This window comes from Sinocyclocheilus rhinocerous, unplaced genomic scaffold (assembly GCF_001515625.1).
Source record: "Sinocyclocheilus rhinocerous isolate Xijiao unplaced genomic scaffold, SAMN03320098_v1.1 scaffold111, whole genome shotgun sequence".
NCBI lineage: Eukaryota > Metazoa > Chordata > Actinopteri > Cypriniformes > Cyprinidae > Sinocyclocheilus > Sinocyclocheilus rhinocerous.
Window position 1 is genome coordinate 1,601,577 of NW_015642811.1, and position 15,570 is coordinate 1,617,146.

Sequence of the window (15,570 nt, forward strand, 5' to 3'; positions counted from 1 at the left end):
AAAAAAAAAAAAAAGATTTAGGTTTCTTTTTAAAATGTTGTCTAAATGCTCAAACAGTTAAATTAAAAAAATTGCAACATTTCAAAATAATACTTTATTTAAAAATATTGAGACAGACCAAGGGCATTAAAGGGTTAGTTCACCCAAAAATGAAAATTAGCCCACAAATTACTCACCCTCAAGTCATCCTAGGTGTATATGACTTTCTTCTTTCAGACGAATCCAGTCGGAGTTATATTAAAAATGGTCTTTGATCTTTCAAGCTGTTTAATGCCACTCAGCGGGTGTTGCATGCATCCGTCCAAAAGCAGTTAAATAAAAAGTGCCCATCCATAAAAAAAAAAGTGCCTCACATGGCTCCGGGGGGTGAACAAAGGCCTCCCGTAGCGAATCGATGCGTTTTTGTAAGAAAAATATCCATATTCAAAACGTAATAATCACTTTAATGTAGCTTGCGCCAACAGTTGTACACGGAAGCAGCTCCGGGAGCATGACGTATGAGGTCAGCGTGTGAGCCGTGTGAGACATTTTTTATGGATGGGCGCTTTTTATTTAACTTCTTTTGGACTGATGCATGCAACACCCGCTTGAGTGCAACGATAGAGCTTGAAAGATCAAAGACAATTTTTAATAGGGATGCACCGATACCACTTTTTCCAGTTCTCGCCCGATACCGATACTTTTATTTTTGGTACTTGCCGATACCGAGTACCGATACCAAACACCCGCTGAGTGGCATTAAACAGCTTGAAAGATCAAAGACAATCTTTAATATAACTCTGACTGGATTCGTCTGAAAGAAGAAAGCCATATACACCTAGGATGACTTGAGGGTGAGTAATTTGTGGGCTAATTTTCATTTTTGGGTGAACTAACCCTTTAACTCTGGTTTAAATCACAACTTGCTTCATAAAAACTTGCGTACTTTATTTTCTAAGTCATTTTGGGGAACATTATTTGCCAAATGACTACCTAGCAATTCAGTAGTATAATCTTATGAAATAGTCTTACATGCAAATAGTTCACAGGAATTCTGACAATATGGAATCAGACCCCCACCTACCACCTGACCTAAATAGGTAATGTTTATCAGATTCATTAGCTACTGTACCATGTGCACAGATGAGACCACATCTAACCCATGAGACATTTGGGGGCGGGGTGAGTACAGCTGGACATTTACACACAATAACTGAAAAACAAGCAACAAAAGCGGTGTAAACAGCACTCTTGCTGCACCACATAATCATCTTGTTTGTCAATCACCCAATGTTTCTGCCTGAGACTATACACTATGTTGAGTAATATGCCAAGCTAGATCCAGGCTACACACGTTAATGTGTTTTTAACAAGTTGTAAAGGAGATGGGGCCAGTGGAGACCCTGATGTAGGCCTATAAATAAGCTGAGCAAAAGATGAGGATTTGGCAAAGAAAAGAAGCGCCAATTACCATCCATAAAAAACTGCACAGCTTCACAAGCCAAGCACAGTCATTACAGTCCAAAACTTGTAACACTAAAAGCAAAAGAAATAAGGAAAAAATATGATCAGACACAATAATTTCTCTAGTGCTGATGGCTAAAGAGCACTTTGGCAATCGTGTCTCCATGAAAGCTCATCAAATTAATTAAAATCTTCACCCAAAGGGATTTCTTCATTAACTACTGTTCTATTTAATTAGCTGTGCAACGTAACACAAGTGAAAGGGGACAAAGGACATGGCAGGGCAGGTAAAGGAAAAACAAAACACATCACACCCTTTTTTGAGAATGTCAGATCTTTGTTTTACATTAGACATATGGCTATAAATGTCTAAAATTAAGACTATGAGGACAGAAAACACTCCAATGCTTTGACAGAGACACCTTTATGTGTGCAAAAAGCATTCAAGTCCATTGTACAGCGTTGTTATTGTTAATTTAAACTAAAACTATTCAAATCTTTTTGTTAACTGAAACACAGGTGAAAAAGTAAAACAAATTTTAGGAAAAAAAAATTAGAAATGTTGTCTTGGCAATTAACTGAAATAAAATAAGATTAGTTTGAAGTACTAAAGCAAACAAAAAGCTAAAAAAATTACTAAAAAGTAAATTATTAAAATGATATATATATATACAGTGGGTACGGAAAGTATTCAGACCCCCTTAAATTTTTAACTCTTTGTTATATTGCAGCCATTTGCTAAAATCATTTAAGTTAATTTTTTTTCCTCATTAATGTACACACAGCACCCCATATTGACAGAAAAACACAGAATTGTTGACATTTTTGCAGATTTATTAAAAAAGAAAAACTGAAATATCACATGGTCCTAAGTATTCAGACCCGTTGCTCAGTATTTAGTAGAAGCACCCTTTTGATCTAATACAGCCATGAGCCTTTTTGGGAAAGATGCAACAAGTTTATCACACCTGGATTTGGGGATCCTCTGCCATTCCTCCTTGCAGATCCTCTCCAGTTCTATCAGGTTGGATGGTAAACGTTGGTGGACAGCCATCTTTAGGTCTCTCCAGAGATGCTCAATTGGGCTTAAGTCAGGGCTCTGGCTGGGCCATTCAAGAACAGTCACAGAGTTGTTGTGAAGCCACTCCTTCGTTATTTTAGCTGTGTGCTTAGGGTCATTGTCTTGTTGGAAGGTAAACCTTCGGCCCAGTCTGAGGTCCTGAGCACTCTGGAGAAGGTTTTCGTCCAGGATATCCCTGTACTTAGCCGCATTCATCTTTCCCTCGATTGCAACCACTCGTCCTGTCCCTGCAGCTGAAAAACAACCCCACAGCATGATGCTGCCACCACCATGCTTCACTGTTGGGACTGTATTGAACAGGTGATGAGCAGTGCCTGGTTTTCTCCACACATACCGCTTAGAATTAAGGCCAAAAAGTTCTATCTTGGTCTCATCAGACCAGAGAATCTTATTTCTCACCATCTTGGAGTCCTTCAGGTGTTTTTTTAGCAAACTCCATGCGGGCTTTCATGTGTCTTGCACTGAGGAGAGGCTTCCGTCGGGCCACTCTGCCATAAAGCCCCAACTGGTGGAGGGCTGCAGTGATGGTTGACTTTCTACAACTTTCTCCCATCCCCCGACTGCATCTCTGGAGCTCAGCCACAGTGATCTTTGGGTTCTTCTTTACCTCTCTCACCAAGGCTCTTCTCCCCCGATAGCTCAGTTTGGCCAGACGGCCAGCTCTAGGAAGGGTTCTGGTCGTCCCAAACGTCTTCCATTTAAGGATTATGGAGGCCACTGTGCTCTTAGGAACCTTAAGTGCAACAGAAATTTTTTTGTAACCTTGGCCAGATCTGTGCCTTGCCACAATTCTGTCTCTGAGCTCTTCAGGCAATTCCTTTGACCTCATGATTCTCATTTGCTCTGACATGCACTGTGAGCTGTAAGGTCTTATATAGACAGGTGTGTGGCTTTCCTAATCAAGTCCAATCAGTATAATCAAACACAGCTGGACTCAAATGAAGGTGTAGAACCATCTCAAGGATGATCAGAACAAATGGACAGCACCTGAGTTAAATATATGAGTGTCACAGCAAAGGGTCTGAATACTTAAGACCATGTGATATTTCAGTTTTTCTTTTTTAATAAATCTGCAAAAATGTCAACAAATCTGTGTTTTTCTGTCAATATGGGGTGCTATGTGTACATTAATGAGGAAAAAAAATTAACTTAAATGATTTTAGCAAATGGCTGCAATATAACAAAAAGTGAAAAATTTAAGGGGGTCTGAATACTTTCCGTACCCACTGTATACAGTATATATACATATATGTAGCTGTGTTATTGTTAATTTCATAATCTTTCTGTCTTTTTTCTTGCCATTTTATCTAATTGGTAACTTATCTACAGCAGATAATTGATTATTTGCATTACACTATGCAATATAACAAATAGTGAAAAATTTAAGGGGGTCTGAATACTTTCCGTACCCACTGTATATATATATATATATATAAAGAAAGCCAATTCAAAATATTAATTACTATAATAACATATAAAAGATACTAAAATAACCCCGCTCCTTTGTTTACAAGAGTTGACAAGATTTGAAGGTTTGAAAAGTATAAATGAACAATAAAGACAAAAAAATATGTGCTGGAGTCTTCAGTAGTTGCTGTAGATTTAGGAGATGCCTTGAGTTTTATTTGGGTTAGTAAAGAGAACTTAAAATTAAGACATGTGGAAATAAAATCGAAGAACTTCAAGAAATTCAACTCAGACGTAACAGAAAAGAAAGACATAAAAGACAAGGTCTAGTGGAAAGACGTCAGTTCGTCTCAGCATTAACACCAGGACTCCAGCATGCTACACTAGCAGCATGTTGGTTTTTCCAGTCCAACAAACATGTCAAGTCAAAAATCTAGGCTATATTTCACATCAAACTCTTCCTTTGGGCTTGCACCAAGTTTCCCCACTCACTGTAAGAAAAGATGTCATGCTTCAAAAACATCAATGACTTGGTGCGGTGGCTGTACTCGCTCCGACTCCCAGAAAGAGGAGAGGAGGAGGGATGCATCATCAAACAGGACCAAGTTTATTGAAGCTGATAAAAGATGGCATCCATATTCATGAGGTGGAGGACAAGGACTTGCTTCTGAAATACAGGCCAGTTTGCAAGCGTCAAAGGGCCATGGACATACTTGTGAGAGGAGTGATTAAACCGGTACCGCGCTGACTTCACCAAATGATAAGCAGAGGGATTCCTCCTCTACACAGACAGAAAGAAAAGTCTTGAGGAACTGAACTGGCATGATGCTGGCTCAGAAGCAGGGTTGCCAGGTTTGAGAAAAAAAACAAAAAAAAAACAGCCCAACTGCTATTCAAAACGAGCTCAATCATGTTTTTTCTGCAGGTCCGCTCTGTCAAAATCATGTTCCGGGTGGGTGAGGGACACATTGCTTTAACCCGCGGACTAAAAACCAACCTGCAGCAACAGTGTAAAAGTAGCCCAATTTTACTGTAAATCTACGGACTTGGCAACCCTACTGGCAAAGCATCAGCTTTGTAATTTAGCTGGTGTAAAGGTCAAGGCTGTAGGATTAGGGAGTAAAAATGTAAGAGCTTCATATGATCTTGCTTTGATTTGGTGGTTCTCTGTGGTGGAACACAGAGGGTCTGGAATAAATGTCACCCAAAAAAAAAAAATAACTGACCTTCATCACAATCCTTTTTTCTTAATTCAGTCTAAACTTCATCAATGTTACAGATTTCATCAATACTTAATTTGTACGCTACCATTACATTTTTTTCAATCTTTTTTTTTTTTCAGCAAGGATGCATCAAATTGATCAAAAGTGACAGCAATATTAGAATGACTTCTGAAGGATCATGTGTGAAGGATCATTGCCTGCGGAAAATTCAGCTTTATCATCACAGGAATAAATTACATCTTTAAACATATTTAAATAGAAAACAGTTATTTTAAACTGTAATATTATTTCAAAATACTACAGTTTTTACTGTATTTTTTATTTAAAAAAATGCAGGCTTGGTGAGCATAAGACTTCTTTCAAAACAATATTTAAAATATCTTACGGCCCCAAAATTTTTAATAGTAGTGATATATGATGAATGGCAGTGTATAAATTATAAAGTATAATAGTTCGTCTTGTGTTTTACTCAGTACTAAAGGTCATGTTCGGCGAAGTCTAACCTGTGAATTCACACAGCAAATGACTTATTACTAGTAAAGGGAAAAAAAAAAACACAGCCACCCCCTAAAAAAACAAGTGACTAACCAAACTTTAACGCTATTATTTTGCTGCCTTGGAAGCACTAGCATTAGAATTGCAAACCTTGTTTAACATAAGAACATTTCCAGTGAGTGTCTTCCTTTAAGTGTCACAGACGAAGTGCCTCTTGAATCTCCTTCATCTCAGAAGAGTTTTAATTGAGCTAATAGGATTAATGTTGCTCCTAATGCTGGAGAAGATATAATTTAGATCCAGCACTGATATTGCCGCCATGTGCTTTATTCTCCGAATGCAGAACATAAAGAGACACCATTAAACTTGAATGTGAACATAAGGCTGTATTTTGTGATGGTTGGCATGTCTGTGATAAGATCTGAAGTCCTTGTGCATGTAAGCATCCAATAAGCTCAGAGCCATGGCCTCGACGTGACCTCGTCCAATATGCCTCATCTTTCGTAGACTGCTTACCATAAACATCACTGCAGTCATAAAATCTATCCAGTGAGAAGGGAAAACACAGATATGGAAGAGAGCTCTGCCACATGCTGAGCACGCTGATGAACATTTCTTCAAAGACACACTTGCATGGTATCAGCTGCAGCACAGAGGAAATTTCACCATTCACAACACTTTAAGCTTATAAATACAGCTGTGTCTAACAAAATGTTCTATATCTAGTTTTAGAACACATATATGTGTATATACAGTGGGTACGGAAAGTATTCAGACCCCCTTAAATTTTTCACTCTTTGTTATATTGCAGCCATTTGCTAAAATCATTTGTTAATTTTTTTTCCTCATTAATGTACACATAGCACCCCATATTGACAGAAAAACACAGAATTGTTGACATTTTTGCAGATTTATTACAAAAGAAAAACTGAAATATCACATGGTCTTAAGTATTCAGACCCTTTGCTGTGACTCTCATATATTTAACTCAGGTGCTGTCCATTTGTTCTGATCATCCTTGAGATGGTTCTACACCTTCATTTGAGTCCAGCTGTGTTTGATTATACTGATTGGACTTGATTAGGAAAGCCACACACCTGTCTATATAAGACCTTACAGCTCACAGTGCATGTCAGAGCAAATGAGAATCATGAGGTCAAAGGAACTGCCTGAAGAGCTCAGAGACAGAATTGTGGCAAGGCACAGATCTGGCCAAGGTTACAGAAAAATTTCTGCTGCACTTAAGGTTCCTAAGAGCACGGTGGCCTCCATAATCCTTAAATGGAAGACGTTTGGGACGACCAGAAGCCTTCCTAGAGCTGGCCGTCCGGCCAAACTGAGCTATTGGGGGAGAAGAGCCTTGGTGAGAGAGGTAAAGAAGAACCCAAAGATCACTGTGGCTGAGCTCCAGAGATGCAGTCGGGAGATGGGAGAAAGTTGTAGAAAGTCAACCATCACTGCAGCCCTCCACCAGTCGGGGCTTTATGGCAGAGTGGCCCGACGGAAGCCTCTCCTCAGTGCAAGACACATGAAAGCCCGCATGGAGTTTGCTAAAAAAACACCTGAAGGACTCCAAGATGGTGAGAAATAAGATTCTCTGGTCTGATGAGACCAAGATAGAACTTTTTGGCCTTAATTCTAAGCGGTATGTGTGGAGAAAACCAGGCACCTGTCCAATACAGTCCCAACAGTGAAGCATGGTGGTGGCAGCATCATGCTGTGGGGGTGTTTTTCAGCTGCAGGGACAGGACGACTGGTTGCAATTGAGGGAAAGATGAATGCGGCCAAGTACAGGGATATCCTGGATGAAAACCTTCTCCAGAGTGCTCAGGACCTCAGACTGGGCTGAAGGTTTACCTTCCAACAAGACAATGACCCTAAGCACACAGCTAAAATAACGAAGGAGTGGCTTCACAACAACTCTGTGACTGTTCTTGAATGGCCCAGCCAGAGCCCTGACTTAAACTCAATTGAGCATCTCTGGAGAGACCTAAAAATGGCTGTCCACCAATGTTTACCATCCAACCTGACAGAACTGGAGAGGATCTGCAAGGAGGAATGGCAGAGGATTCCCAAATCCAGGTGTGAAAAACTTGTTGGATCTTTCCCAAAAAGACTCATGGCTGTATTAGATTAAAAGGGTGCTTCTACTAAATACTGAGCAAAGGGTCTGAATACTTAGGACCATGTGATATTTCCGTTTTTCTTTTTTAATAAATCTGCAAAGATGTCAACAATTCTGTGTTTTTCTGTCAATATGGGGTGCTGTGTGTACATTAATGAGGAAAAAAAATTAACTTAAATGATTTTAGCAAATGACTGCAATATAACAAAGAGTGAAAAATTTAAGGGGGTCTGAATACTTTCTGTACCCACTGTATATGCATGTCCCATAAAAATGTCCAAAGTTAGACAAATAGGCAACCAGAAACGCAGTGTTCCTATCGAAGCAAGTAAAAAAAAAAAAAAACAAGGGAAAGAAAATCTGCGAGTCCCCTTCTCTGATATTTATAGAATCGCTCTGGCTGTGCAGAGAAGAATCGAGGCAGCTGCTAACAAGGGAGCGGAGGACAAGACAGCTAGAGCCAGATGTACACTCTACTGATTATGAAAGCCATGTGAAACAGAGCCTTACCCGTAGGCCACGCCTGCAATTGTGCACTTCTTAAACTGCATGACGTTGCAGGTCAGGGTGCCTGTCTTGTCCGAAAAGATGTACTTCACCTGGTTTCAGGAAAGAGAGATCAATAAACTAGAGTTAAGTAGATACACAAAGAAAATATTTTCAACCCATTTTACTTCCGTAATGCAACTTATTCTGCATAAAACAGAATATTCTACAGAAACAACGCAAGGAGGGACTTGATTTAACGCATCAGGAATAAACTAGATTGTGAAAAGTGGGTCTTTATTGTATTAACTGGCATTAGGCTGTATTCCCTAATAAAATTCTAAGCATTACAGCTAAACTGATAAATTGTGTTATGGCTGATAGCCGATAGCTGATGAATGGCTGATATTAAAATTCTATATAATTTCGCCTAAATAAATCTACAAAAAAAAAAAAACTACACATTTTGTGATCTGTTACATTTAACGGTGTTATTTAATAAGTGTTTAATAAGTGTTTTCAAAGATTAATTTAAAATGAGCATTACATGATAGCAAAGGTGATCTATAAGATAAAAACAGGGGAAATGAAAAAAGAACAATTAACTATCCAATATTGGCAAATAATATTTATAACATTTTAAATTATGGTCAATAATCAATATGGAATCAATACACTATGGTTCAAACGTTTGTGGTCAATAAGATTTTTTCCCCAATTTTTATCAAGTCTATTATGCCCGCAAATACAATTTTGTTGATGAAAAACACAAAAATAGCAATATTGCAAAATATTACAATATAAAATAACTGTTTTCTATTTTAACACATTTTTAAATGTAATTTTTAAAGCAGCAATTTCTCCAGGCTTTAGCCTCACATAATCCTTCAGAAATCATTTTAATATGCTGATTTGGTGCTCAAGAAACATTGCTGTAAAAGTATTAATTTCAGCTGAAGAGTAGTATATATTATGCATAATTGCATGAAATTAGTTTTTGCAAATATTTTTGTTCATAAATTAGTTTATTTCTGAACCTGAGGGCAAGCAGTACCTGTCCCAACTCCTCATTCAGGTTTGATGTCCGGGCCATAGCTGGTGTGTTGGTGACTTCATACAGCATGTCAGTGTCCTAAAATCACCAGGCAGAATTAATAATCACAACCATTTTCTATTAATACCTTGCCATCTGGACTCCCAAAACATATACCGCTCTTTTTCATACTCTGTCAATCAAAACAAAAGGAATGAAACAACCGCTCAAAAGTCTTGACACTCGATGGGAATTCACAAAACTCCACTGCATCTAAAAGCGGTGTCTGTTTGCTATAAGCACCTTGCCCCAAATCCAATTTTGGCATCTTCAAATGGGTTATTTTGATAAAGCTCCACTTTCGTTTGGGCGGTGAAGTTTTCTGGGATTGGCCCTGGAGGTTTAGGCAGTCTGCATTTCAAAGACAGCAGATTTATCACACAGACAGAGCTCCCGCAGCTCAGCCTCACACTCACCCAGTTGATGAAGAAAGCCTGGACGAACTTGATGACCTCTAGAGTCACCAGAAGACTGATGGGAATCAGGTTGTTGAAGAGGATGATGAAGGTGAGGAAGTTCAGGCCGAAGTTGGCCGCTGCACCATCTGGAAAAAGAAGAGCGAGGGGAGGAAGAGGAGAGAGAGGTAAGTAAGCTGACAGAATGTTTCTGAGCTATGAAAGGCAAGATGGGATGGGGTGGACTGAGGAGAAATGATGGAAGGACAATTATGCCACAAGCTCATCTGGTCTAATTTGCAACGTTTCCACAATGCTCCACTAGCGTTGTGTGAGCGTTGTGCAAACACTATAGAACTCTTCCACCCAATCTCTCCAGTAAGCCTCTAACCTACAAATTCATTCAATTCTCCAATCAGGTCTCCATTAATTAGTAGCTAAACTCGATTCTTTGACATCATAGCGGCAGCCTTGGCAATATGGGCAAGATTCAAAGCAACACATAATCCCACAATGCACTGGGGGTGGGTAATCATGATTTTCAATCTTAAATCAAACACCAAATTTAACAAAGAGAGCAGCACAAAGAGAAACAAAAATGTAATCAATAAAAATAAGACCACAGACACAAGACAGCTCACACATAGTGTTAAAATCAACATGAAACAATATTCACAACCCATTTTACTTTGACATATGACCATGTTTAAAAGGATATTCAAAGAGAGAAATACATTAAACTACATTAACTATTAGCAAGATCTAAAACATTACACTAGCCTTAAACAAAAATAAAATTCTAATTCTGCTGTCATATGCGTCATAACATTTTATTTTACCCATATTTGTTAACATTAAACACTGATGAAATGTCCATAACGAGACCAAGAGCGTTTTTTAAGAAAGTAAATGGGTTCTTTTTGACTTCATGTTGACTTTAAGCATGAATAAAAAGCTTTACCTGGGGATCCACAGAATGCAAATTCTCTTTCTGAGCAGTTAGGAGAGGGAGCGCTTTTCTCATACAGAGTCATAGAACTAGAGGGGCTGGGCAATCATACAACTGCTATTGGAACTGACTCACGGAGAGAGGAAGAGGATTTGGCTAGTGGTGGGAAGGAAGACAATCAGTTTGGATGTTTCAGTGTAAAGGAGGAAGACCAGTCTAAAGTACCTTCCAATCACATGGAGCCGAACAGAGAGATGTGACATTTAGAGATATTTCAATCATTTGGAAGATCCGAAACATGGTACAAGTAACACTGAACAAAGTTTGACTGTCTCTTGCATGTCGGCTGAAGAAGACCTTTCCTGGTAGAAGATTTTTGGCTGCATCGGAAACTACTCAAAACTTATTTCCTGACTACTGAATATTCTAGTTAAAAAACTACACCCAACAAACACCAAGTTGGCAATAAAGAAGACAACTTCTCTGCATTCAACATGCTACAGTAAACAAATGCATCTCTAATCGCTAACCTTCACCGCTCCACATGCTCACACGACATTCTGAAGCATGCAGGAAGATGCAGCACCATCTCTCTTAGTTAGCTACTGCAGGTCCACTGACATCAGTGCAGCAAGGAGTCGCGCTGCGGGGTCAGCACTTCTCAAGACACCAGTCAAGCATTTGTGCGGCACAAAACCTGCTACCTGTTATTTCATGGTCAGGAGTTCAACATGGGTGACTGTTGTTGCAGGTGGCGTGAATGCATAACAAATGACTGCTGCTCAAGTGCTCTGGAGGCCCATCTGCATAGAGGCACATGCATTGGTTTGGATATATACTGGGCAGAAGCAGAGTAAAATATCACAGGGGTTCAAAGTCAAATGAATTATTTATGACGAATAATTACTCATCTGCCTGAAGTGTGCAACGCTCAGACTAATGAGTGGAAGGTGTGTATCCGTCGCCCTCAGTGTACGCCTGCTAACCCAATCTTCAAGCACAGCTATTGCATTGTTTTTACCTCTGGGGATGAATCGTAATCTGACATCCAGCAGCACAAAACCAAATAGATCCAATCATGCCCAAGAGGTCAAGAGTTGGCTGGTTAGTGTGACCCAGTTAGCTTGCAGATGTCATAACTACACCATCTGGTTGCATAAAACATTTTTCTCCGTTGACAGCTATTCAGACGAAGTCTGTATTCTGACTAATTAAAAGTTTTCAAATTCTGTTCTTGTGCAACTGCTATTTCAATGAATAGAAATGCTAAACGGTTACAATGCCATTAAAAAATTTGGGGGCATTAAGAGTTTTTAATGTTTTTGAAAGAAGTCCCTTATGCTAATCAAGGCTGGATTTATTTGGTAAATAAAATAATTAAATACATACATAAATACATATGTACGTACATAAATAAAATCAGTAATATTGTGCCACATTATTACAATTTAAAATAACTGTTTTCCATTTTAATGTTTTAAAACTGTATTTATAAACAGTTTTCTGCGCAATATTTCTGTGGAAACGTGATACTTTTTTTCAGTATTTTTTTTTTATTAATAGAAACTGTTTATTTGAAATAGAAATCTTTTGTGACATTACAAGTCTCTTTACTTTCAATGCATCCTCGCTAAATGCAAGTATTCATTTATTTTAAAAAATAACACAAATCTGAATGGTAGTGTACTAGCTCCCTCCAGGTATTATTAACCCTAATCGTTTTATCATGAATCCGTGATTATATGATTATACCACTGACTGAAAAAGCAGGAAGTGGCCTTGGTTTATAAAGTAAGTATAATCTGCAAAAGCATGTAAACGACAAATCAATGCCACATCTCCCTTTTACAGCTCCACTAGGAGGGCAAACAACAAACATGAGACAGAGTCTCCCTCCTTTAGAGGAATAATCAATTTCATGATGGATACCTACTTTATGACCTCACTGTTCCCTCACATGGCACCCAACATCATTGTTATTTCCTTTCCAAATGACTGCGCTGGATGTGAATGATTACAGATGGAACCCAGCATTCATGGTGGTGCATCTCAGCATTTGACAACATTTTCGATGAACTCTCAGAGCATACCAAGAAGGGAACTGTGTAGGCCATAAAACAAGCTGCGATCGATTCGGACAGAAACAGACCCTCCTATTTAAATCAAGAGTAATGATGGTGGTGACACGTTAATTAATTTGCAAGCGTCTCCTGCCAACAATGTAACACATTTTCGCCTCTTGTTGGTGCACAAAATTGTTCATTTTTTTCGTTTTCAATTACTTGCAATGCTCAAGGCATGCAACAGATGTGTTCCCATCACTGCTCATTAAAAATTAAAGGCAGTGTTGTATTTCTTAATATCGTACTTTTACAACCCAAACATTAAGCCTATTAGCATGGATTTGCTCATCTTCTCCAGAGCTGGGCCTTTTCGGTCTCGTCTGTCAGCACCGGTATAACAAACACAGCTGAACGAGGAGGTGGGTAAGAGGAAAAGGGGGGCATTTAGAAAATGTCATGGTTTGACCTCCAGGGTCTTCTGCTTCTGCACGGGAACACGTTTCTAACTCTTGCACTGACAGCGCCCGTGGGTAACTCGCTCCTCTCCACGTGTGTTTCTTTGGGTCCGAGGCTTACTGTCGTGGCTCATTTGTTAGGCACGAGCGAAAGGACGCTGGCGCGGCCGAAGCCGGAGCTTACGAAGTGTTTAACGTGTCACCAAAATAAAGAAAGGGAAGGCACGTTTTTGACATCAGGCATTAAGAGGGTCTACACAGTGTAGAGCTGGAAGGGAAAAACCTATCATTGGATTCCTGGTGTGTGTGCTGTCCTCTGCAATTACCCTCACAATGTAGGGCAACCATATAAGTGGCTTCGGTAGCTTAGCAAAAGCTGAGCTTCAGTTAGGGGTTAGTAAGGAGGGGTCATTCACAGATGGCCAAGGGTTTTAAATGGTTGTTACCTGGAGCTGTTAAGAAAATGACAACAACAAAGAAACAAAAAACACAAACCAAACAGAATGTTAGAAAGGAAGCTGATAACAAAACGAACGAAAAAAAGAAGTACAGCAGCGTTCGTGATATTCAACCATTTATACATTCATGTGTCTATGCATATTAGAACTAAAAGGGAAAAGTTCTCCTTTCCCTTTTTATTGACAAATATTCACATATGCAATGCATATTTGTTTACATAAAGGGAAGACGAAAATTACTGACGATAACAAAAAAAATGAAAGCACACATAGACACGCAAGCGGTCTAGCATAACAGAAGGAAAGGGGGTCTGGTTCTTACAGTTGAGGTCCATGTACCAGGCGTCATTGCCATACTGGTACTTCCAGATGGTCTGGCCTATGGAGCACACCAACGAAATGGCCAAGAGACAGCCAAAAAGCAAGAGGATCTGAAAGTTGGTGATGCGCTCCACGTTGGAAAGCTTCAGAGGGGGGGACGTGGAGTTCTGGAAACACAAAACTCAAGATTTCTCAGATTGAAGCTGGATTTGGGATACGACTGAAGTAGACTGAAGCAGACAGATTACCTGCATGAGTTTGGTGTCGTGTCCTGTGTAGACCACGATACCGTGGACCCACTGTGTGTTCCTGAGTTGTGCTCCTCTCAGCAAGATCTGATCAGGACCGAGTGGTACGGTGCTAAATATGGAGCAAAACCAACAATTGATTAACATTTAAAAAAATTAATCCAACCCAAAAAAACACAGCATAACAGCAGGAGAATGTGATGTTAGATATAAATAAATGCACAGAGGGAAGTTTAGTGAAAACACAACACATTTGGTATTTTATAAAGTATAGATTTGTTCCTTCCTAAATATCAATACGCAATTAAACCTGCCTTCAATTATCAGTGAGACATTTTCATTCTTCAACTTCGATCGAACCCTTCCTGCTAAAATTAACTTCTCACGCTCATCAGTATCTCAGACTAATGAAATACAAGGCTGAAGTCAGCCTGAACATTTCTGTTATTGTTTCTGTTTTTCTTTCATTCACCTCAATCCAAATTTGACCTTTATCACTCACACTCTGTATGTCGATTTTCTCATACCTGTGTCCATCCAGGCGAATATTGCCCACAAACTCATACAGGTGTCTGTTGGGACTCTCACATTCCATCCGTCCAGACAGACGCATTAGACTGTCAATGTCCTTTATGTCCGTAGTGATCTGCAGACCCTGAGTATAACAAAAAACACTAAGTAATACAATTCACACCAGTAAACAGTATTAATTAATAGCAGTAGGTATGATATCGGGGGGGGGCAAAAATCACCTGTCTGATCTTGAGATTAGTTTCTCCATCTAGATTTGAGGTCTCAATGTAGCACATTCCTTGAGGTTCACTACAATAAACAGCACCATTATGAAAAAAAATATACATTTTTAATACATCATGAAGATATATGGCACCACCAGTAGAATACTTTGCAGTTTACTGAAATATGTGAGCCTGGACCACAAAACCAGTCATAAGGGTCAATTTTTTGAAATTGAGATTTATACACCATCTCAAATCTGAATAAATAAGCTTTCCATTGATGTATGGTTTGTTAGGATAAGACAATATTTGGCCGAGATACAACTATTTGAAAATCTGGAATCTGAGGATGCAAAAAAATCTAAATATTGAGAAAATCGCCTTTAAAGTTGTCCAAATGAAGTTCTTAGCAATGCATATTACTAATCAAAAATTAAGTTTTGTTATATTTACAGTAGGAAATTTACAAAATATCTTTATGATCTTTACATAATGTCCTAATGATTTTTGGCATAAAAGAACAATTTTGACCCATACAATGTATTTTTTGGCTATTGCTACAAATATACCCCAGCGACTTAAGACTGGTTT

The 15,570-nt window shown here is 38.9% G+C and overlaps 1 protein-coding gene across 10 annotated transcripts in view; it reads right to left on the bottom strand.

Moving 5' to 3' along the window:
• Positions 1-15,570, bottom strand: part of atp8a1 (ATPase phospholipid transporting 8A1) — a 170,256-nt gene that overhangs the window by 79,245 nt on the left and 75,441 nt on the right. For 7 of the 10 annotated variants that reach the window (XR_001641819.1, XM_016573661.1, XM_016573660.1 and 4 more), the window contains 8 exons: positions 14,995-15,064; positions 14,770-14,897; positions 14,243-14,354; positions 13,996-14,161; positions 13,662-13,667; positions 9,770-9,897; positions 9,315-9,392; positions 8,285-8,373 (listed from right to left, as the gene is read on the bottom strand). Coding sequence is in view for 9 of the 10 variants with exons in the window: in XM_016573661.1 (XP_016429147.1) it covers positions 8,285-8,373; positions 9,315-9,392; positions 9,770-9,897; positions 13,662-13,667; positions 13,996-14,161; positions 14,243-14,354; positions 14,770-14,897; positions 14,995-15,064 (777 nt within the window). In the remaining variant the exon portion in view is untranslated. The remainder of the gene's footprint in view (positions 1-8,284; positions 8,374-9,314; positions 9,393-9,769; positions 9,898-13,661; positions 13,668-13,995; positions 14,162-14,242; positions 14,355-14,769; positions 14,898-14,994; positions 15,065-15,570) is intronic. The other 3 variants (XM_016573662.1, XM_016573658.1, XM_016573659.1) reach the window with 1 other exon arrangement.